General features: G+C 40.4%; 1 protein-coding gene and 1 long non-coding RNA gene across 10 annotated transcripts in view; one reads left to right on the top strand and one right to left on the bottom strand.

Moving 5' to 3' along the window:
- LOC147752402 (uncharacterized) overlaps positions 1 to 23,635 on the top strand; it is a 64,520-nt gene that overhangs the window by 15,362 nt on the left and 25,523 nt on the right. The window contains exon 3 of one of the 2 annotated variants that reach the window (XR_015314154.1): positions 18,626 to 19,782. The exons of the other annotated variant lie outside the window; for it this stretch is intronic. This is a non-coding gene — a long non-coding RNA (uncharacterized LOC147752402). Of the gene's footprint in view, positions 1 to 18,625; positions 19,783 to 23,635 lie in introns of those variants that run through there. 2 annotated transcript variants of the gene reach the window in all.
- The window catches only part of LOC147752403 (uncharacterized), a 44,834-nt gene that overhangs the window by 8,553 nt on the left and 12,646 nt on the right, over positions 1 to 23,635 (bottom strand). For 7 of the 8 annotated variants that reach the window (XM_086971654.1, XM_086971648.1, XM_086971649.1 and 4 more), the window contains 2 exons: positions 15,533 to 15,645; positions 13,938 to 14,082 (listed from right to left, as the gene is read on the bottom strand). In XM_086971654.1, coding sequence (XP_086827780.1) covers positions 13,938 to 14,082; positions 15,533 to 15,593 — 206 coding nt within the window. In that variant the 5' untranslated portion in view covers positions 15,594 to 15,645. Of the gene's footprint in view, positions 1 to 13,937; positions 14,083 to 15,532; positions 15,646 to 20,073; positions 20,230 to 23,635 lie in introns of those variants that run through there. The other variant, XM_086971652.1, reaches the window with a different exon arrangement.

Raw genomic sequence — 23,635 nt, 5'->3', positions numbered from 1 at the left:
ATGGTTTCCGCACAAATAAGGGGTCGCTATACACTAACGGGTGCGGTTACTATCAGATATACTTTCGCTATGCGTTAGGCAGGCTATCCACTCTGAAAATAGTAGCATATATACTTTAGTTCCAACTCGCATAGCATTTACCTTAACAACCGCATGATTTATGCGGCCGGTTAACTCTAATCTTTTTTTAACAGCTTTTTCCAGCATGTAAAAGCCATGTCCATAACAAAGTGTAATATAAACCCCAGATGTGCGAGCGGGTATGGGTTAAACTTTAATGACACACCTAATGACTACTTTTTTTTTTCATCTCGCCGAAAGCAAAGCCACGCTTTCCAGAAAATGGTCAACATAAATATTGACATAGCAGCGTTTTATCAGGTAACGTCAACCGATGACGTATGAGAGTCGCCTTTAAGGTAACACAGCACCGAAGTCCTAGGAAGGAGAATCTGACAGCTGTACATTCCGCTGTCTCTCTGTTCAGGCTTTCTTTAACTTGGAAGAATGTCGGATATCCGAAAGAAAGATAGTAGGAAAATACGTAAATATGCACATATACGATTTTCGTGTTTCGTACTTAACGTAATACTTTAAAATGAAAGTACAATTCAGAGTTTGGGTGTGCGGTTGGCACATGTGGAGACGGAAATATCTGAAACGGTGGTTAGAGCCAGCGATACAGCGAACATGTTACGCAAAACATATAAATTTATGCAAATATTAACTTATGCAGAGCAAATAGAATAAACTACGCACCAAGAAAACGAACTATGCCTAATAGTTAGATTAAACTTTTGGCTACTTGCAACTAGAAGTTTATTATATGTCGAAAAATTAATTTAGAGGCAAAAATATTATTTGATGCTGAAAATCAACGCTTAGTTACTAGATCGAAGAGCATGAGGGGGCATCGAGGAGCAGGTTAAGACCGTACTAAAATCAACGTTTCGGATTATAGACGTATGAAAACCTATATTTTTTTTGTTCTTCTTTTCATTTTCAACACTTCCATTACAATTTCATTGCAGTTATTGTGATGGATTTCATACTGGGCCAACAGCAAGCGCGTGGTTCATGTTTTTAGGCTTTTTGGACTTCCTCCTTTTTGAGTTTGGAATTCCTTTTTTTTTATTTTTTTTTTTTTATTTAAGGTATAGTTACCTCCTCTATGGTTTGTTGATCTCTCAAATTTCGCTCTTAAAGCGCGTGCACCAGTGACCAGCTGAAGTTCCGCTGAAGCGTATTACCCAGCGATTTTATCAGGTGTCAATGGGCTACGTTACCGCTCTTACCTTGGTACCACACCAAAATTTTATCGGTGAACGTTAATTTTCATTCTTGCCTCTATATTTACTAGTCCCATATCGGTTTATAGGCATAGCTACCTAATGAATTGATGTGAAAGGTAACGTAGTTTCACGCTGTTGGTGCGTAGGTGATAAGTATATCAAATTGATTGACCCGTCACGCAGCTTTAGGTAACTTAATAAATCTCTGTGTTTCGAATTTCACGTCCGGTATCGCCATTAGGTATTCTATCAGACGGCTGAATCCTTGCACGAAACAAACTGTGTTTATGCCCGGATTCGAACTTCGACCACAACGCGTCTCTACGGTTAGCAATCAAATGAGTTACCCGCTGAACTGTCACGGATAGTTTGCAAACTCGGAAGCTTCGGAAATCACCAACATTACTTTTCTTTCTCATCATATTCATCTTTAAGCGAGCAAATGGCAGTCGAAGTAAGAGAGGTAAAAACAATTAGAGGATAGTTCTTGGCGTATTTCTGCTATTTAAGTATGGCATATCTTGAATCTTCGCTTGCAAACTTTACACATTGTCGGTTTATTCGGTTGCCGATTTCGTAATTATCTATTACAAATAACACTAGGCAAGTAGGACAAAAAATGACGAAGCCATTATAGCTTGGTTGCCGCTTGTACTTGCCGATGTATACTCGCGCTTACTTGCGATCTAAATGCGTTACATTTTACTGCTGGGATGCATGAAAAAAGCAATTTACTAGCTCTAAATGGCAACAAATAGGCCGGAGCTCTGCGTACTAAAAAATTCCAGACATAATTGCTATTGCGCGCGCAGCAACAACCCATAAAGGTTATGCGTTTTATTCTACGAAGTACCCTATGGTCCTTAGCTTCAGTTCTTTTTGAACACATAAGTATTACATGGTCCTTCGAAGTTTTAACTTCTATCGCATACGATCCACATTCGGCTGAGTATTGGTTAGGTCAGATCATTGGATACGTGAGCTAACGAAATTTCTTACGGTAACTGGCACAGTACAAATGGCTTGCACCAGCTGATCTCGTCACGATCCTTTCAGTCCGGCTCCTTTTGCAGCCCCGTCTCTATTCTCTGTGGCCGTCGTAAACGCTATTCGAATGTTGGATGCAGGAGGAAGTAAATTTTGTCGAGTTCACCTAAAGTCTAGGTTGTTATAGTTGACAGTCGTGGTGTCGTACGGTAGGATGCTCGAACTGTTCGAGCGACGCACTATAATTGAACCCGTAGTGGGACCATGTGGGCACAGAAAGTGAAGTGTCGGGAGCAAAGAAAACATTCACAAGAAGCTTTTGTGTACCGTTCATGAAACCGAAAAGCTGGTGGTAACTGGATTTTGCTTTACGCAATTAAGCGAAAAAGGGGAAAAGAGGTCGTGGGTTCTTGGTGTGGTCGTTCTTGCTCCCATTGAGATGCACTTCAGTCTATCATAGACAGGACCAGGTCTTACTTGACAGTATTCAGAAATACTAGTTTTGCTCTGTAACCGAGTGTGAAACGCCAATAGTAAGCTGACCCTGATACACTAACTTATGTATATATATGGGGCTTTTCCTTCAAGCGCCAATTCTTAGCACAGCCGTTCTTTTCATCCAATCAGTTTATAATTCAGTTGTCTGCCGTAACGACGGCGGGCTATTGATCCTCAAGCTATTCCCGCAAGAGAGTTTATTGACGCTAGCGTATTCCCTGAGATTTCTAATAAATTGATAAAGATTTAGCGACTCGATTGTATTATAAGCGTTTAGGATTTTCCAGAACCTTTTCTTCGCAGTAAAGCTCGTTGATGTTCTGAGTCTTCAATACCGTTGCTTTCAAACATTCTAAACGTTTCAAACTTATTAATTAGAAGTCGCGTATTAGGGTAATTTGCCTCAAACTACCAACGGTACTCTTCTGCTACACTTTCATGCTTGCTTCATTCTATTTTAAACTAAATTATGTTTTCCCAAACTTAATATTGATTCACTCATTATTCCTAACGAATTACATCCCTAGAAAACATTGACCCGTATACATTTCTTTGAGATATTTTGTGTATGCTTATATATATCTATAGCTATATGCATCTAACCTTAAGTAACCTTAATGTAAATGCTTGCGCGTTTCTTCTGGTAATCGTCAAATTTGTGCTCTTGAAATTCTGGGGCCCCGACTAGGGATGGGTAGGCGAAGTCGTTTGTTAAAAACTAATAACAAAGAACTTGGCAATCTATGAAACATAGATATCGTGCACGTTAATACTTTTCGTGATAAGCGCACGTAATGTACAATATTTCAATCATGCATCTGTATTAGTAAACCCTTTAGTAGAAGTCGTAAACTGGGCCCTTTAGACGCGTGCACAAACCAAGCGGCCGTTAGCCTACAGTAGATAACAATTTAACCCATTGCAACTATATTAGCTGCGGGTAGATTGAGGGAACACATCCGATCGTTGCCTATTGCCATTGTATATTCATTTCGAAAAAAATTACTTTCAAAAAATCGAATTTAGCTAATTGATTTTTGTCGTTCGTTTTTTTTACGCACACCAATGCAATACATACTGAATCAACATACATATGGTGAAATAAAATAAAATCTAGATTACACTATATTACAGTTATACATTTGTCGCTCCCGGTAGTCATTTGCTGTTCACCCGCCACTGACAAACAATTATATACACAACGTTTCCCGCTAAATGATACAAGCGGATCTCAACACAAACATCCTTCGCATTTTCGTGAATCTTGATTTGCAGAAATTAATCTGGCCATATATTTTTTTCCTATATATTTTTCATGTGTACCTTCTATGGAAAAAGGAAACGAGAAGACAGATGCTACTTTGAGACTTATAAACACTTTAGCCTTGCAGAACATCTTTTTGGTTCAGCGATATAAAAAAGACGCAAGAAAAATTCTACAAAAACACACATAATCATAAACGCACGCACACGATGTTGACCTTTTGGTTCGCGCGGTTTGGAAACCGATGCGACTGGTCGTCCTGACAAATTAACGTGACAGCTATCCGCCACAGACCACCAAGACCCTACCTCTGTGCCCCATAGAAAGGAAGCATGCCGAAGTTTGACTTTGCACCATATGTTTGCACAATTTCTTTTCCAGAGCTCAAGGATACGTTAGCTGGGGACGATTTCTATCGCTCAATCAAAAAAATTCGCCTAAAACGTACTACTGTTCAAGAGAATTGAAATAGGGAGACCATCTAGGCGAGAAATTTTGAAAGCTTTTACAAATGTAAAAAGGGGACACTGCTTATTTCCTACTACCACCGGTGCCATAATTGACGAGTCCTCCTATAAGAAGAAGAACAATTATTTTAAAGAAGAAAAAGACTAAGGTGGGAATTGATTAGTCGGCAGTAAAATCTGAATGTAGCGGTGCTAACACTAATTTTCACTGCAAGTAAATTTTATGGTATCCGTTCGAATAGATACATAGACGTTGGAAATCTATGCCAGACGAAAACACAGAATTAGTTATATAAGATTTGAGGTCGCTTCGATTTATGTCTTTTAAAGTACAAAGTTACGCGAAACGCTCAGTGTCTATGCGTCGTCGTGGCTATTTCCGCGTATCATATCTGAAAGATTAGGCTGGCTGTGACACAATGCTAAATTTATCAATGGGCTATGTTTCGCGCTCACCGACAGAACACTCGATGGGAGCGACGGCAGTAAAGTTAGGCCAAATTTAGCAATTCGGATCGTGTTCCGTAAGAGTTAGATTATAGAAGGCAGTCTGCAAGTCTTAGGGTAGAGATCCCACGTGCGCGGAAGAAGATCACAAAGCACACACAGCTGTCGCTGGATGATATTTGGCCTCCTTACTTCGGCCATATAAAAAGGGTTCGAAAACAAAAGCCAGCGCAAGCGAATAGAAGCAATAACTGCAACAGATTACTGAAACCCAAAGGACTATAGGTCACATGGAGGTGAACGATGTTGCGGAGGAGCCCTTCACCTTTCATATCATCTCGAACTTCTGTTTAGAAGACCACAGACGAAAGGAATGTTAGTTACGCCGTACAATGCAACTAACTCTCCCATGCTCCGCAAACTTGGGAAGCGTTCAGTGGAGAACGTGCTACAAAATACACCGTTCTATTACAATATACGTATATCTATACACAATCTCGATTCGATCGAATTTTTAACCTGTTTCATTCTACTTGTCGACAGTGAATGAACTCATTTGACCTCAGCTATGCGTTCTGATCTTCTTCAGTTTAGTCTTCTCTGATCTACACGTTCTATTGCCTAGATACGCTCCCTTAAATGTTTGCATATCATAACACAAAGACGGGATCGAAATCTGCTCCACATCAATTGATAGATAATGTTAGGTCACGTTCGACGGCTGCGTTCGCACCGGTTTCTCGATAAGATACCGTGAAAGCAACTGTATACGAGCTTTTCGAACAGCCAAGCAAAAATAAAGAGCCCTTAAGGTTAATTTAGAGTGATGACCATCGCTTTGGGGCAAGACCTTGTCCACCTCGCGTCGTTGCGCGACTCACATCAACGAACATTACAATATCGTATATTAGCCAAGTAGACGTGTAAAAAACAGGGCCAATAAAACTGGGAAATCATTCGAAAATACCACCGTCAAACATTTCATGTTTAGTGAAACGTTGATCAAAGCAAAAAGTTCTACTTTTATTGTAGAGCAGTGACAGAGTTAATATTTGTCGCCTTTATTCTGCGAAGGTCACCTCGTTAACGTCAACTAAAGGCTAAATAAACGTCCGTTTTGCATAGGATAGTCTGGTTTGCGTCGGAATTCGCCTTAGCGGTTACCTATTGAAGTGCACAAAGTTTTCCCTATAGGAACGCTAACCAATCGAATTTTATTGCAGGATAATCTAGACTTAGTGCGCTGGCGTCCCGAGGATTGCCTGGTACGCAAGTGGCGGAAAAGCGAAAGTTGGCGCTTAAAAACGTAGGCCTCGTAGGTCACTTCTTTGAAAAGAAAATAAATTTTGGAAACGGTTACGAAAAATGTAGTATAATTCTATAGTTATGATGATAAATGGTCTATGATTCATCGATAGTTGCTTTCATTTTATTAAATACGCCTTTTGTACTTGAACGTGTGGTAATTACAATCAACTGTTTTGGCATTTTTGCATAGAACGCCCGCTTTCTGACGAGTTCTATGAGGGACCATCCAGCGCGCTTAGCATTTGCAACTCAAATCTATTTATAGAAACTAGTTGCCCCAGTCGTTACGAGATAAGTAAACTGATGGAAACCTCATTCTAAAGAGGAAATGATTATGGGACGGAAAAAAGGTTCTTTAGCATACACTCCATTCCTCAATGTGTACACTCAGTCCATAACAAGAGTAGTAAGTAAACATCTAGCTTCTCCGTTAGATGGAATAGAACGCTTTATAAGGCTATGAGGCCCAGTTCAGATAGACCAGTCTCTTGCTCAACAGATAATTAAACGAAACGCAGTTCAGTCGCTCGCCCTCTCGGCGAGGGTACGGAGTCGATGGGACTTCGACATCTTTGAGATGTGCTAGATGCTATAGTATTCCCCTCTGAGAGGAACCCCGTTGGTTTGTGGAAACGGTGCGCACCTTTGACAGCGTGAATTCAAAAGGAAAAGAAGATCGCTCAACTAAGACGTCGCGAGTCGCCGTTTTACTTGCCGTAACCCAGTAAAAGCGGCAAGTTTGCACAGGCCGCTTTTACAGGGTTGAATGCTAATAGTAAATGGGATAACGCCCAGTTCGCATAACGCTTAAAGCTATGCAGTACAAGCTTTTACAACAATTGAGAATACGCTTAGAGTTGGTTTTCGAAATGTATCTAAAACCTCCCTATGAGGCATTGCATCAGAAAGAGCAAGACAGAGAGAATGTATATTCCCAAAATCGAAGAAAGCTGCAATAGGTCTATGCCTACCATTCAGGGATCCAATGGGAGGACCTAATAATGCTATCAGTTTCGACTGGCCTTATTTAGCCTTGCTCTTTTGTGCTTAATTGAAACACGATAGCACTCCTCCAGCTTGTGGAGCTTGCGTAACGTAATCTAGAAGCAAATGTACTTGTTGCCGATAAATTAAAAATAAGGCAACGCAAAGCTCTCAGGAATCGACTAATCTTCAATCTCTACTTAAGACTCTTTGATAAAGTCTCGAAACAGTTAGACTTTCGTGCCATCCTGGTGGTTCATAACTGTACAAGCTGGCGAGCCAAGCATGCCATTCAGAAAATAATAGATGTCTAGAATTAGATGAAAAACATTTGCGTTCTTCGCTCCACAAAAGCCTCGATGCCAGTGTATCTCTGTTCGTCGTTCTGACTCGCTTGCAATGTCACAAGCTTAGAGACCGTCCTCAATCGTCGTGGGTTTCCGTATACACTTACGTGATCGGTTTTGGCATCGTTTATAAAGCTGTTGGGGAAATCTCGCATTAATAGATGACGAAGGCCGCACCTAAGAAACCTTCCGTTATGCTAAAAGCGACCATCTCCTAAACGGACACATTGTATCCGTTATATATGAACGTATTCGCAAAATTTATTACGTTAAAGTCTCATCTAACTACGCCGTTATTAATTAAAATTATCTAATGGCCTTCCAAAATACTCCATCCTCATTGTGTTGTTGTCCGCTGCAAATACCCAACGTGCACTACACGTAAACAACATACGCGGAAAAAGATTTTGCCTGAGATAGCGGTACGTTACGTTTCAACTCACGTTTATGCGGAGATGTCATAATGCCCGCTAGGTCTCATTTTGCCTCGTACCCCATTTAGTTCGCCATTCTTTTCTGTTGCAAAAGCAGCCGGGAGTGCTAAAGGCCCAGCGGAGTAATCTACGGCCCACGTATCTGTTGTCGCCAAACGCTCGGTTTCTGACCAGCACAGCCTATATCGTGGATTCTGCACAGTCTCTACGAAGACCAAAATGTCCTCATTTGCACACATATTTGATGTAGCCACGAATATAGCAGTTTCGCTAATCGAATACGACTCTACTGCTTCGTTCAGCCTTATCCAGATTTAATAGGAGGAAAAGTTGTACAGAGTACAAAAGACAGCGAGAGAGGGCAAGAGGAGGGGGACAGAAACTGAGAAATAGGAACTTCCTTCTCAGAGTGCCTGTTTGGTCGGATTTGTTCGCGAGCACGCAGCTGTTGCGTCTGTCACGGTCGCCATTGGCGACACGCAATACCTAAGCCGAGGTGAAGAACGATACGTAGTACTAATCTTTATAGAAGCGATCATTGTAGCGGTGGTTGAGAGATTGAATAGCGCCGCCCCTCGTCCAGAAATTCGAACACCGTCTTAATGAAATGAAATGACAAACACCTCGCTTTCTCTGTTTACATTTGGTCAAAGGACGCTGTTCTCGCGAAGTTTACTCATGAAAAATTTGCCTAGTTCTTTGATCCCATGACAACAAACGAAGTTATCATCAATAGTTGAATAGGGGCGTTGTTACCGTAAATGATTAATGGAGAGAATTTTTTGTGGAATATATCGATACACACACTGCCGAATGTTAACCATGCCGTGTGTGGGCAACTCTTATGGCTGCGGATATCTCTAACGTCTGAACGCTTATACGAGGCGCAACTGAGCTTGGGTGTCGCATTTGTTGTACATAAATCAGATGCAACGAGCCAATGACGACGAAATCGATGCAGATCAATCGCCCGGGGGGAGAACTACTTTGCAATAATCAATAAATATTGCTACATAGATTGTCGGATACCTCCTTGTCTCAACGGCGGTCAAATTGAAATTAGCATAACAAAGGTACCCTAAACTGCAGCTCTTTAAATACACGACTCCACATACACTTAGCAACACAGGGTGAAGCATTCGGGTACGGATCGTGCACTGATAAAAAAAACTACACATCAAATGGCCAATACGATTCTAAGATAGAAAATTCGCAAAACACGAAAAAAACAACAACAAAATCCTATAAACTAATTTAGCTTTAGTTATAGAGTTCAGTGCATAGTAGATACTCCTTCTAGATCCTTAAAAGAACAATGCTTATTCTTTTTTTAGAGACTGGTCGTCATCCTTTAGCATTCCACTGGGTGTGGATACTTCACTGCAGCTACTCGTTAATGGTTCAAGCGCTGAGCCGGAGTAGCTCTATGATAAGAACGCTGAAACCATGTTAGGCAAGCATTTTGTGTAAAAAAAAACACGAAAATCTTATCGCTTCTTACACTCTCCGAGACAGATTTTTTTTGCAGATGTACTTAAAGACTAGAAGTACACGAGGTACAGATAACAAAGTAAAGACAAAAAATCGTTTCCCATTTTCTTGAACGACAAGTATATTGCGAGTTAGCGAAGTAGTAGAAAAGTGTTTTTTTGCAACTATAGACTAACCGTATATGTAACGTTAGTACATTTTTTTCCGCTGGAAATATTCTTATAGAAGATATGGCTTGATCGACCTAAACTTTATGAAGTTTAGGTCGATCAAGCCATATCTTGTGTGCCAACTTAATGTGCATCTGCCATAGGAAATATCACAGATTCATCTTAAAATACTTGCTCGAAGAATGTTGTTTAAAGAGTACCTGTCAGAGTGCATAAACACTCGGTGCAACGTCATATATATATATAAACGACGAATGTTCATCCCAAGCGTAACTTTTTTTTTTCTAAATATACGGGTTATACTAACGGCACCTCGTCACGGCCCAGCAAGCGATATTTTTGATTGTCTTAAAACTAGATAAGTTGACCGACTTCTAAAATAAGATTTTTACACGGCCTTCAAAATGTTTAGGGATCGCCGTGAATCCATACATACGGAAAGATCGTGCTTTTTTGTAAGCGTCGCGAATCCATATAGTAGTAGCATGAGCAACAAGACATTCAAGTCAGCGCCAAATGAATAGCCAAGCCCTCACGTTTATATTCAGTAGCAAAAATTCGAACTGACAGCTTTCATATTCAGGTCGGTCGACCAAAGGCCCGGTCAGGTTTAGGCCTTCCATGTCTTGACTCATCAAGCCATTTTCAGGTGTCATCGATTCATTATAGAACCCCTATAAAGTGGTAGTAGAATAAAATCACGTATGGTTCCAACTGTTCTTACTACTAGAGTGCCTCACTAAGACCAGTAAGTGAGTACGGAAGGCACCATGTAGCTTACACCATTTGAGAACAATCTATTCCGGTCAGATAACAACGATTGATCGATACTGGCTTCTGTCTATTATTCTTTGTTCTTTTTCCGTCAGAGTTAGCGATATGCGAGACGACAAATTGGTAGAAAATAAACTTACCTCCGTCTGGAAAAGTATGGTCTTAGAATTACCATGGACAATACATTTCTAGTGCGAACGGAGCAAACCTTCTAGGCTTCAGGGTAGATTACCCGTATTTTTGACATTTAATATTATAGACTTCTGATTCAGTAATAGGGATGCTCTTCTTGCTAGCTGCTTAGGATCTTATTTTTTGCTTTATACGTAAACACCGGGCAAGCGTTACACGAATTTCTTACTAATACATCCATTTTCCACTTGTAAAAATTAACCTTATTCTGATCTCTGATTTATATAGATACGCTACGCTCGACACTTCTTCCACTTTACCAGTTACTGGACAAAAAGAGAGAGCAATTCATGAAGTACTTCATCGAAATTTCTCGCCGGAACAGCCTTCGTCATAGGCGGCCATCATTCGGATCAGCACGCATATACTCTGTTTGCAGTCGCTTCAACGTGACGTATAGCTAGATTAAAAAACGTAATATAAGACAGTTTTGTAGAGCGTTGCCATTCTGGTCGCTTGTTGAGACGGCGGGTGAAGGGCTTAGTCTATACTGGTTGTTGATTTTCTCAGTGAAACTCACTTCTACAACAGATGGCCCAACGACACGAAGCGTCAGACGGTTGTACAGCCCGTCTGCAGCAGATCATTCTCTTTATGTCTCCTTTATCCGTTCCACTTAAGAGACCTAGTAGGCCAATACGATGAGCAGCAACAGCCGTTGTAGTATCAGCGACCGTATCAAACGAACCGCAAGAAGTCGACAAACGGTAATCCTGAGTTTCGCTCACTACAGCAATTGCACGACGGAGTCGCGAAAGGGGCAACAGGGCAACGTAAAAAATGAACGACGAATTTGCTGTCTGCGAAGGGCAGTTGTAGATAGCACTAGTTACTGCTTTATTCTATTTCTTGCTTTTAGCTTAGACCGAAACCCTTATTGACAGGGGTCAATTAAATTCGAGTTGGCGGACAGCCTTCACGATATTTTTAGTAGCATGAATTTACACTGTGCCCTTTGTCGAATCTTGGCCAACGAACGACAGTCATGTTCCTATCGTTGATACAGACTATGAAAGAGAGGACAACGTCGTTTGCCGTGCTGGTACTGCATCGTTAATAGGAAATGAAACAGAATGATGCCATTGGCGTAACGGCCGAGTCCGGTGTTTACGCCGCACTGAGGATAGAACACCGGAATATAAAGCCAACAGTAGCGGCAAAGTAAACAAAATAAGCTAGAGGTACCACGTAATGGCCTTGTGAGGCCGCGTTTGATTCCTGCCTACTAATAGCGCCTGGTGCAAGTTTAATGCCGCGCTACTTATCTGCTGCTGGTTAGGTCATAAATATGGCCGGGGCTAAACTAAAAAAGACATCGGTCACAGCCACAACAAAGTAACGCACAAGCCTTCAGATGCAAACGGCTTTCGTTTGTCATCGTTTCGATTCGTTTGTTGAGTTGTCCGCGCGGTGACGCCGACGCTGACGAATGCTGACTAAGCAGTGTGCAGTTTACCATTGTCGACCTTCAGGATAGAAACGTAGAGTGGAGCACGAGATAAATCCTGTGCTAGATTACTTTCAGTAGCTACCTTGCCGTGATGAACTGCTGCTTTAATCGAAATAGCTAATAGAAGAACTTCGGCGAAAATTAAAATCGTCACCGTCTTGACAGCCTTCTTTTCAAGGCAGGTGCTGCCTGCCCAAACAGCTGAAAGGTGTTTGCGTGGAAATACCACTGACCCACCTAAAAGTAGGTTAAAGGTCCGCTGGCTCCAAGCCAGAGAAAACGATTAGCTGCCCGTTAGAAAAGGTTGAATCGTCGGCAAGACTTCTAGCAAACGTGAAATTGCGTAAAAGTCGTAAGCTTTTTAGATACTTGTTGGACTTTATTAATTTTGTGGATACAATAGCTCCCGCGTGTAGAGGTCACTGGGATGGTCATAAAAATACAAATATAGCATGCCGTTTAGCTGTAAGGCTACTCTTGTTTGAATTCTCAAATCTTTGATCGGGCCATTTCTGTGATATTGCAATGCCTTGTTCTCTTTGGGCTATAAACATTTATTATCGCTGTTTTACAGGACTTATAGATAATCTGTGCAGGCTTTGCGATTTTCCAGTGAATATATTGCAGCTGGTTAACATATGAGCTTGTGACAAGCTAATTACGTAACTGCTGACTGGTCAGCCGGCTTAAGGTCAGAGTTTGGACAAGTGCTTAAAGCATCTCCAGGCGTAATGGTCTAGGACTAGGTTAGGTTGTTTATGTAGACACGCCCCTGTCAACCATATAGCTGTGGCTAAACACACTAGTTTCATCCTCGAGCTAGGACAAGTACGCGTATGAACTGGAAAATAAACGCTAAGAGCGCTAGATGTACCCTTAGGAACACGTAATGGTCTCGATTCGGATCGGGCCGTGAATACATTTCGTATTGTGTTGAGAGTTAGCAATCTAATGAGGTGGCAAACCGCGACACCGAACATAATCCTTAAAACATTCAGATACACCCTAAATACACTTCTAGGTGATACATTTTTTGTCCATGCAAATTATGTAGTTGTATGCACCGATGGCGGGATTTGAAGCCCTCTGGAAAATAAGTTCTATCATATATATATATATATACATACATATGCATAAGTGATAATTAGAATCCAGTATTTGTATGTATATTCTGGGGGCCCTTGGGAACTAACGAAGGGGAATAAAATGCATATATAGAAGTAAAAAAACAACGCGGGCTGGCGGCTTGGTACTTGCGCTGTGACAGCTAAAGCTGCCTCACATATCTATCTGTTTAGTGGTAGCCTCAGAGACGAGCTTTCTTTATTATCAGGGTGAGTTGAATGATTATGGCTAGCGTTGTAACTCGGAGTGAAAAGAAAAAGATTTGACAGAGAATAACGTGTCCCTCATGTCTGTGTGGATTTTGAACGACTATTATAAAAACTACGACATAGCAGTTAACGTCGAAAAATATAGTGATTTTAGCCAAAAGAATAGCTTACCCTTTGTCGAAGTAAGCAGTCGAAGTTAGTCATATAAATTTAGAAAGACACATATGTTTCTACAACACATATGTTCACATAGCAGTTAATCTATTGATACTTAGAGCAATTCATATTTATAAGTCTATTTCAAGTTATACACTTGGCACGTGCCGTTGCACGTTGCTGAAGAAGCATAAAACGAAGCATGTATTGATCGATGCGTCGTTTCAAACCAAAATCTCCGCGCCTTCGGTAAGCAAATACGTTGCCATCACGAAAGAACGTCCTTGACCCTAGTGGGCATACATTTTATGACTACATTACCAGGGGGGCATAGTTACTGACCAGCATGTCACGAGGGTTTCCTCGAATCCTGTGCCACTGACGTTCTTCGCCGCTTGCGTGTAACATAGGACCATCTCATTGTTGAGTGTTAGAACTCTAAGTTCCTCGTCGTCCCTCGGAGTGGTATCGACAATATGCTCAATAACTGAAATCGAATCGTCATAGTAGAAAAATACTCACATATTGAAATCAACAGTAAACCATTCGAGCGGGTAATTTAAATTAGCTCGGTCAGGAGGTCCATAATTTCAACAGAATATCTCTTTCAAGGCGCTTGTTTCAATAAGGCACACTTTATACAATTATTCTAAGGAAGCTAGAAACGATCCGGAAATTGCTACCACATGACCTTGACAAATCACCTAAGGTGTTCAACCTTGTGACAGGGCAGCATATAATATGAAAACGAGTGGCCAAAGTCGAGCGAAAAGGCCGCGATTAAGAAAATTAGCTTGTGCTGAACCAATATTCGACTCACGGTGTCGGTGAAAATTACTCTTATTCAGTTTGTATCTTTCTTTTCATTATCGCTGATTTGCAAAAATATGCCCTCTGTCAAAGTTGTGTGGCTCGTGTTTTTATGCTACGCCGATCGCGTCATGGTACAAAAGCAATGTTTTGAGATGTGTGCACACAATAGGCTAAAAATGATGCATATGTACATTACCTTCTTAGAAAAAGAACTTTTCAAAGAAATTAGAACCCTCGTTAGTTGAAAGCTTTCCGGTTATGCATGTATCTTGCCTTCTGTAAAGTTTGAGATTCTGTCCCGGTTTCGAAGTGACTGTCTGTCTGGCTATATCAAATATGCATCGTTTTGCTTCTAGTGAATTCGTAAAGTTAGTCACCTACTATTTACTATTAAAATTAGATAATAAACAAGTGACTCAGGACAAGGTATTAAACAAATCAAATACTTCGTAGCATAACTGCGGCGAACAGTAAATTTTAAGGCTCAAATCAGGCTGTCTACTGATCCATTAAAAGAAGACAAAGGCACACAAATCGGCTTTCTTCTCTAACGATTATACCTGGACTTGTTGTGGCCAATAACAATGTCCGATAGTATAGTATCGTTTGCTTCCTTTTCCTACAGCATATTTGGTTAGGCTTTTGAAAATCACGCAAACCCGTAAGAGAGCAACTAAAACCTGACTATTAAAATAGAGTAGTTCGTTGTTTTTTCGTTCCATATACTCTGCTGACGTCGCTTATTTCATAAGAAAATACCATGGAAGAAGATAAAAGAGAGATAATTATTGCAGGGGACGTTAAATTTTTAAGCAATTTTCGACTACCTTTGCACACAAACCGTTTGTTCAGGCACAAACCCTTTCAAGATCTTTTTTTCAGCTAATAATAATGATTATTATTATTATATGAGTATGTGGCTTTACGTATACCAGCTCGACATTGAATTAGTAGGACCGTTCCTCAGTACGTTTCGTAGGACATTTATTTTCATTTGGTTGATTACTTTCCTTACGTAGATTTCCGAAGTAAGGACTTTTCAGGGCACTTGAGAGTACTGAGACTAGCACTTCTATGCCAACTCTAAACTCCGTGCACCAATATCACCATCATAACCGACTTACAAGCGTCACAGAGGTCCATCATCAACAGCGTTGTAAGCAGCACGATGTACCTCGTCATCATCTTGAGCGCAAGCGAGGTCAAATTGAAGCTCGAACGTAATCGACGGAATCGCCTGAAACGAAAGTAGATACGGGTCGTAGCAGCAGTCGTGCTATAATGATCAGATATTGTTATCGCTTTATTTACGCTGCTGATTCTTTTCTCATATTTGTAAATATAAACAGGTTAAACAGTTTTGGAAGGTGTTAAATATGTTACGACACCACAATCAACCGTCCAATCGATTGCATTGTAGGCTTGCGAAGAAATCTATTCTTCGTCAAACGAAAGTATCATCGCAGAAGATTCATAGAGGCGGTGATTGGCTGCTCTTTCTCAGCTATTGTCTGCCAATAGTTCTTGTATTATGCGCATTATGTGTATATTACGCTGTTTCGTATGTCAGCATAAAACTTGTTAGACACTTCCCGGTGCAAGATAGCTTCAGTCTTCTGTACAATTACTCACGCCTCGCAACCCGTTTGTTGATTATCAAGTACGAATCGAGATGTATATGTATCTTACAATTGCATAAAACAGTAGAACGCTATTTAACGTCAACTGTCTATGAAATTAGATTCAGAATTCTAGATACGACCCCATATTTCATCAGTTACTGTGAGAATTGCTCGGATCAGCCCAATTACGTCAACTTGAATTGATTCAAATATAAAGAGCTCTAAGTAAAGATTGCAGCATGCATTTTTATATCACGCGGATTATCACGTAATCATTGTAAAGATTCTGCAAGACACAGAGCTGTGCCTAAAGCTCGCGCATCGTTCCACGCGACGAAGTAAAAGCCATGCAAAAAGTATGTCTAGGGGTGAACTGTCTATTATGTCTCTATATACCCATCACAATGTGCCGTAATTGGAAAAACCCGCAAATATTTATGCCAGTTCGATTGCCGTTATCTACAGAAGTAAACCCATATTTAGGATATACGGTTTAGCTGTTTGATGACCATGTTGGCTGTGTGAATGTCTTCCTATGTAGTGTATCTGACTGGAGACGGCGATAGGCTACCCGTGAGCTAAAGATGTACGTCCGACAACAAAAGCAAAAAAACAAAAACGAGACCTTTGTGGAGATATTATTTACAAATGTGGAACTAATTAGGAATTAATAGTTCTACGGGTAACTACAAATGACGAGTGGGCATTTTATCAAGTTGTGGTCAAGATTATTACTACTGCAGTACGTATTCGAACTGAACACGAAGGCTTTCATTGGTACTTATAATCATCTGTGGTTTTTAATGTAAACATGCTATTACGTACGCACTGTATTAAGCATACGGTCGATCAGACGGATTCTTTCCATGTAGGCTGATACCGCAGCAAGTGTTATGTCGGAACCAGCAGTGACGCATTTGTTTCAGTGTTCTAATGATTTACGTGCAGAATATCTATGCGATGAGATAAACATTCGCCACATCGTACCATTTCATCAGCAGGCCTAATAACACAGCAGTCGCGACCCGAGTGTTGTGGCTTCTGGGTCGCATATTGTGTAAAATTTATTGTTTTGTCTAGTTAAATACAAACAAAATGACCTTTGACGGACAAGACTGTGTGCCTTACTCCGAAATACAAAGGGAGAACTTTGCGCTTTACAGCCCACTTCTAGATATCGCGTAGATACTACGTTAAAGCTAAATTGCAAAATGAATTTCCGAAAATAAGACGATTGCGTGATATCTGCGTACTTGCCTACTTTTAACTATTGAAATGGCCTGATTTCTATTCTCGAGATATTCACGTTTATAAACCCTTTCTCTATGTACATTAAAAAATTACTTTTTTATTATTTACTATCTTTTCTATGATAGGCCTCAGTACCGTTGTATCATAATCAGTTCAAGCTTGTGTCACAGCAAGCAGACTCCATTACGACCGGTCTAAAGGTACCGAATAGGAAATGCCTTTTTCATGAGTCGATTTTTTTTTTTTGCTATCGAAGACTCAACATGCGCTCAGATTTGAACCAGGGTTCACCACCCCTATGTTCATCCAAATACGATGTCACGTCTTCACATCGAATACATTTAGATACACCAGGTTGATTACATATATTTTATACCCATGATAGTATGGTAAAGTAAATGGACCATAAACAGCACACATCGGATACTAAAGACAAATTTATTAGAAATTTCGTATTTTTCTAACAGAGTGGAAACAATTAGTTTGATCTCTTACAGCACGTGCCTGCTCGCTACCGGCATCAATATACAGAGTGGAGTTCACAGTTCTGTAGAAGGGTTTGAAAGGACCTTAAAAGATATAGTAGTGCATTATCAAAAGTGCACTGACCGTTTCTCTAGCTAAATTGATTTTGACCCACTATATCAGGTAATATAACTTGCACTGGTCCCAGATTTGGCAATAGCAGATATGCTATATATATATATATGTATATATCTGAGCTTAAAACAGGCTAACTAGCAGTTATATTTTATAGTTTCATTGCGGTAAAGGCATAAATGCCGCATAGGCCCATAAAAAAATTTGTGTTTTTTACGGAAGTTGGGTTCTTGAAAAAAATAGCCCAACAGTGCTCCTGTAACTTTCGATGCGAAAGATTTTTGTTCTAGCTAGCGAAGAGCTGATCAAAAATTGAGCACACTACAATACGGTAAAAAAGTGTGTTCCGCAATCTGCAGTAGAGCTTAGACTGATGTCAAGAAAGGTAATGTTATCTGCTTGGTAGGATTGAAAGGGGCATAATGAATGAATAGGCACTGCCTTACAAGATGATTCAGTCGTTTACTTAATCTGTACTATTACTGTCAACAACTAACACGGTTGCAATATGGCGCTGGCCGGAACTAATCGGCAGAATAAGCGTCGTCTTTTTCCATAAAAATGCCGGACGATATACATTGAAAAGAGAGTTTTAATGCAACCGCCGTTCAATATGGACGTTGCACCATCAGAAGATCATCTATTTCAGCCTCTACTCTACTCTACTCTACTACAGTTACTCACTTGTAAGAGTCACGACACATATGTAATTCCACCTGAACGAAATACCTTTGTTTTTTCCAGAACATATCAAAGCTTTCTGGTGAAAGAGATGATGCCTCGTTTTACCATAGGATCATCTACAGCTCTTCAGGCTCCTTGGAAAAATCGATCATTCAAGCATTTTGCAACCGCTTAAATGTCTATATACAACTATACTTATGATTAAAAGGACGCGACAAACATTCCGCGGTTATTTGTACGAACCTGATAATGGTCAATAAAGACATTGAAAGGGCAAAAACAGCACTTATAAACAACGCGTTTCCAAGTGTTATCAAACGAGTTGTACTACCAAATACTAGGCTCGGTAGATCTTTTTAGTTAAATCTGTCATTTTTGCTAGTGAAAGTGGTCCAAAGAATATACCTGGCGGAGTCCAGCCGCATCTTAGTACAATTGTCTGTTGCAGGAATCGACAATGAGAGACTTCAGGAACTTTTTCAATGGAATCAACATCCAGTTAATGCCATTTTCCTACTCATATCATATGTTTGCTCCAAGCCGAACTTGAAGTCAAGATCATGCAGTGATAATTCTAGTGATTTTTGTCAACCTTCCAACATTGAACTACGTCGATGCTTATCCAATATATAGCAACATCCTCGCAGAATCCACCCCTAGCGATAAAGGCTCTCTTTCCAAACGATTGTCATTCCCACCGGAACGAACTGGGTGTCAGCGTGTTACTAGACGAATTTTTTATGGTCGGTTTGGTGTTAGTACGTCAACGCGGCCAGTGCTATCAAACGACGCAAAAGCACGTATGGAAGAAATCGGCAGGACGGAATTTCCTGGACATATCCGAACAAATTGCTTGGCCAACTTTACCTTCTCAACAAACCACGCGGACTGTGCCTAACTATACGCCCCCTTGCCGGGGTAACGTGTTTGCCCGCTAGGGGCCTAGGAACACGCGATAGTCGGATTTTGAATCCGGGTGTAGACGCACTTTACTTTATGCTGGCAGAAGTTATCCGTCTGAAGCAATATCTAACGATTGAACAACGTAGATTACGAAGAAGACTATAAAAACATCGTTTAGACCACATTAGTTATTCTTGCAATAGTCAAACCTTTATAGTTCGCTCGACTGTGCGTGCGCATTATATTGAATAGGAACGACGCTATATAAGTAAACGGTCATGATAACAATGCTTTATATAATTCTACGATTTGTATTGCTTCATACTTTTACAGAATCATTTACGGAAACTTCAGGTAAATAGATTACGTAAATTAGAGTCTAGTTGATGCCCACTACGACATGCCCCGAACACGTCTGTGGTGTCCAGCAGTATTCACACTAACAGGTAGCACACAATCGTACTTTAGCAAACGATATATATAGGTTGCGCATATATTGTCCCATACATTTTAAGCCAGATGGGCGCGTTCTGTCGAATCCGGTCAGGGTCATACATGTTTGATGTATGTAAGAAAGCTATTTTCCGAACTATTACTTCACTTACCAGTTGGGCCAGCCGTTGATATTTATCGAAGTCTTTCATTGTAGCAAGTAAGCAAGCATCAGCCATACATCGTTTTGAGCACGTTCGAATCAGAAGTTGGCCAGTTACCTATAGAATATCGACCCCAAAAGCTAAACTACAAGTAGTGATGCATTGGAGGCATGAAACACGACACGGTATTAATTATAATAAGTGGCCACGCCTTTCAGTCGATGCGGACTCCGATGGCTGGCGCCACCTGCACTAGCGACCGTAACAGTAAGGAATGGCCGCTACGTCCGCTTTTGTTACTGCTGCTGCTGCTACTGTTGCTAAAGCGTTCTCGTAGTCGTCGTCGGCTACACTGAAATCGCCAAAACTGGTTCGGAAGCGTAACGCTCGTGGAAAGGGTGTCGACAAAGGACTTCGGGGCTTTGCGTAGTAACATAACGTGGAGCGAAGTAAAGTGAGACGCTTTTTGCAGCGATTTTGTCGATCGTGCACCCGGAAACGCAAATGCGCAAAAATATAGACAGTTTGTATTTACTGGAAACGTCACATCGATCAATGTTCTGGTCGGTTGTTTCGATAATTCGTGCACCATGCCAGCACCATATCATAGCTAACTTAACACTGTTGATGATCTGAGAGGTATTAACATGTTTTTTTTGTTATGGCAAAACCGATGATATGCGCTCGATAATTTATGGCCGATTATCGACGCCGCCGTTGTACAGCGATTGTTACATATTATGTTGTCATTGATTTCTGTGTCTATGCTAATCAATAGCGGCAGCGTAGCTAATTATATCTCAAGTAATATGTACACGACTGGTCGTGCTTTCATGCGCGAAAATTTGCGCACAACTTTAGGCCTGATCCTACGTACGTGGTACTATGAAACGGAAGTTTTGTAAGCGACGTAAACTCGACATACTGTCAACTGTTCATTTCTTTGCTAGTCAAGGAGGTAACCATTCAGTTTGCGCATGGTGCTACCGTATTGTCCTGACTAGCTTATGGTCCCTGCGGGTCCTCACCGATAATGTTTGTTAAAGATACAGATTTAACGACTCTACTGTCAACTAATTAGAGTGCAGGTGGCTTGCCTCACTTCCTGATGCCTCATGCTATGTGGGGTACTTTGTTTATCTAGCAACATTCTGACAAGATAACGTAGGAGACATAAAACCAAACCAAACCAAACTTCCGCTTTTGATTCTTTTTTAAAAGGTATTATTATTATTATATTTTAGGCTATTATTTTTCTAACATTATTATAAGGTTCCTATTAGAATATATTATGATATTAATGTGCTAAATTAAGCTATTAATTAGGAAATTGACAGGCAAAGCCGCTGCGTGATCTAGCCATCTTATATTTTCAGCATATTGCTTTCCGGATTAGGACTGCATGTCTGAACAGCTCACTAATGATACGATCATGATTTGACATGCCTGCACTGACGCTTTTCGCACACAATATGTACTTTAAATTGGAGAACAAACATTTGTGTTTATTTTTGCAAACGATATTTAGTGTGTATCTCAACGTGCCCCGGAGAAAAACAAATTCAAAGAATCTACGCTACGAGCGGAACTAAATATTTGTTTACACTTAATACATACTGAAACGTACGCCTAGAAAAGCAGTCGTTCGTCTTGTAGTCTGATTGTTCAGCATGAGATTGGGGCATAAAGACAGTGATCACTGATCAGAACATTCGTCATAGGGTTGATTGATAGCGCTAGCGGGCTGAGTCGTACGTATCAGCCTATTTTCTCCTCTAAACGTACCTAGCAATGAAACGTGTACCAAATGCATATCATGGCGCCCGCACGTATCAACGCTCTCTGTTTCCGCACGAAAGGTACAAGGCCTCAAAGCCTCTTGCATAACACGTTTTAATGTTACGTAATCCGTTTCGAATTCCTAGACTAGCTAGCTAGCTAGCTAGCTAGCTAGCAGCGCACGGAAGGAGATTATGACCACGGAAAAATCTGTGAAAATCGGATAAAACACTCGACCCCCAAGATCCGTGTTCCAAAGTCCAGTGCTACACTATTAGTTCCTAGCAGAGCAGATGCGTTATATTTGTAACCTGACAAAAGCTCTACCGATTCGGTCATTAAACTAAAGCTAAACTTATAAGATCAACATTGTGTGTACACACTCAATCATTAACAGTGACTTGCATTCATAGCAAGCATCGTTTAGTTTTTAAAAAGTGCTAAACTATGTATCTGATCAATCACCTTGAGTAGCAATGATCTAATACCCTTTTTATTAGACCAAATACAATTCGAACCCACAAAGCGCTGCCTTTATGAAGCGAAAATATTTTTTTAGAACCAGCTACCTTGTCTTCTTGTATCTATCTATCTTACTTCGATAGGTAACTGGATCTTTCCGACGGTAGTCGTGTTGTTGTATCGATGGCGTCAAATAGTGGAATAACGTCAGGATTGCTCGACAGGACAATAATTCCCACTGGAAAAATGGCTGATCATAACTAATATGACCTGCGGAATATCGTTCAGGAGAAAACCGAGTTTAACAGCACATAGCCAACAGAATAAAATGCTTCCAGGAGGCAATCCAGTGACCGGCAGGAATCAGATGGTGCTCGAGGAGAATAAAATGAGCGCCTACCGGGTTGTAAGGTTTCCAGGTTGTCTGCCGCGATCGAATGAAGGCTAACAATATATATAAATAGAATATCTGATTATATTCATGCAGATGTGTTAAAGCATCTCAAAACTATAGTAGAAGCTTATACCATCTGAACATGATAATCGACCGTTAAATTATAACTATCTTAACAAACAAACGTACTCCTACTTTATTTGAAGTTTTTTAGCACACTTTTTTTTTATTTAGATGAATCCCATCCTATTAGGTTCAGCTCGTCAATTAATTCCATCTAGAATGATTCGGTCGTGATCATAATCGCAAACTGATGATTTTTCTTCACACAGGTTTTCAGTTTCAACAGGCGGTCGACCTGAGAATACGTTTATGAAAGGTTCTTTCAAAATAAGTTGACAGTATGAACCATTGACAAGTTCTCCGTATTGAGCTCGCTTCAAGTGAGAGTTATCGCTATAGAAACTTTTGTGGTTTCCCAGGATACGAGGGTCTCACCGGATGACGCAGTAAATCTATTAGACGCGAGGTGTTCCACTCGGGCAGTCGACGACGACCTCCTCAATGTTCACCAATTCGACAAGCATTTGAGTATTACTATTATTATTATTTTCTCTATTTTTGGTTTCAAATTGTCTGTGAAAAGAGAAGATAAAAAGTACATTCACAACGCTCATTTCGGATCGTCGTGGTCAAATTAGTTATCACAGATTTGTAAAATCGCGCCTAATATCAAATAAAAAATTGACTGTTACTTTGTTTAACAGTCATATCGTTTAATTATTCTTTCTTTTTCAAGCTCACCGTAAGGGTATCTATATTCCTTAAAGATTCAAAAGCTTATTGACTTAATAATTATGAGAAAGTATTTTCTTTTTAGAACGGTTGCCAAAACCATTCTCAATGTTCTAAAGCGGAATACTCTACACTTTTTCG

This window comes from Varroa jacobsoni, unplaced genomic scaffold (assembly GCF_002532875.2).
Source record: "Varroa jacobsoni isolate VJ856 unplaced genomic scaffold, vjacob_1.0 scaffold_1274, whole genome shotgun sequence".
In the NCBI taxonomy this organism is placed as follows: Eukaryota; Metazoa; Arthropoda; class Arachnida; order Mesostigmata; family Varroidae; genus Varroa; species Varroa jacobsoni.
Note: the sequence above shows the minus strand (reverse complement) of the source record. Positions and strands in the feature narration are given on the sequence as shown.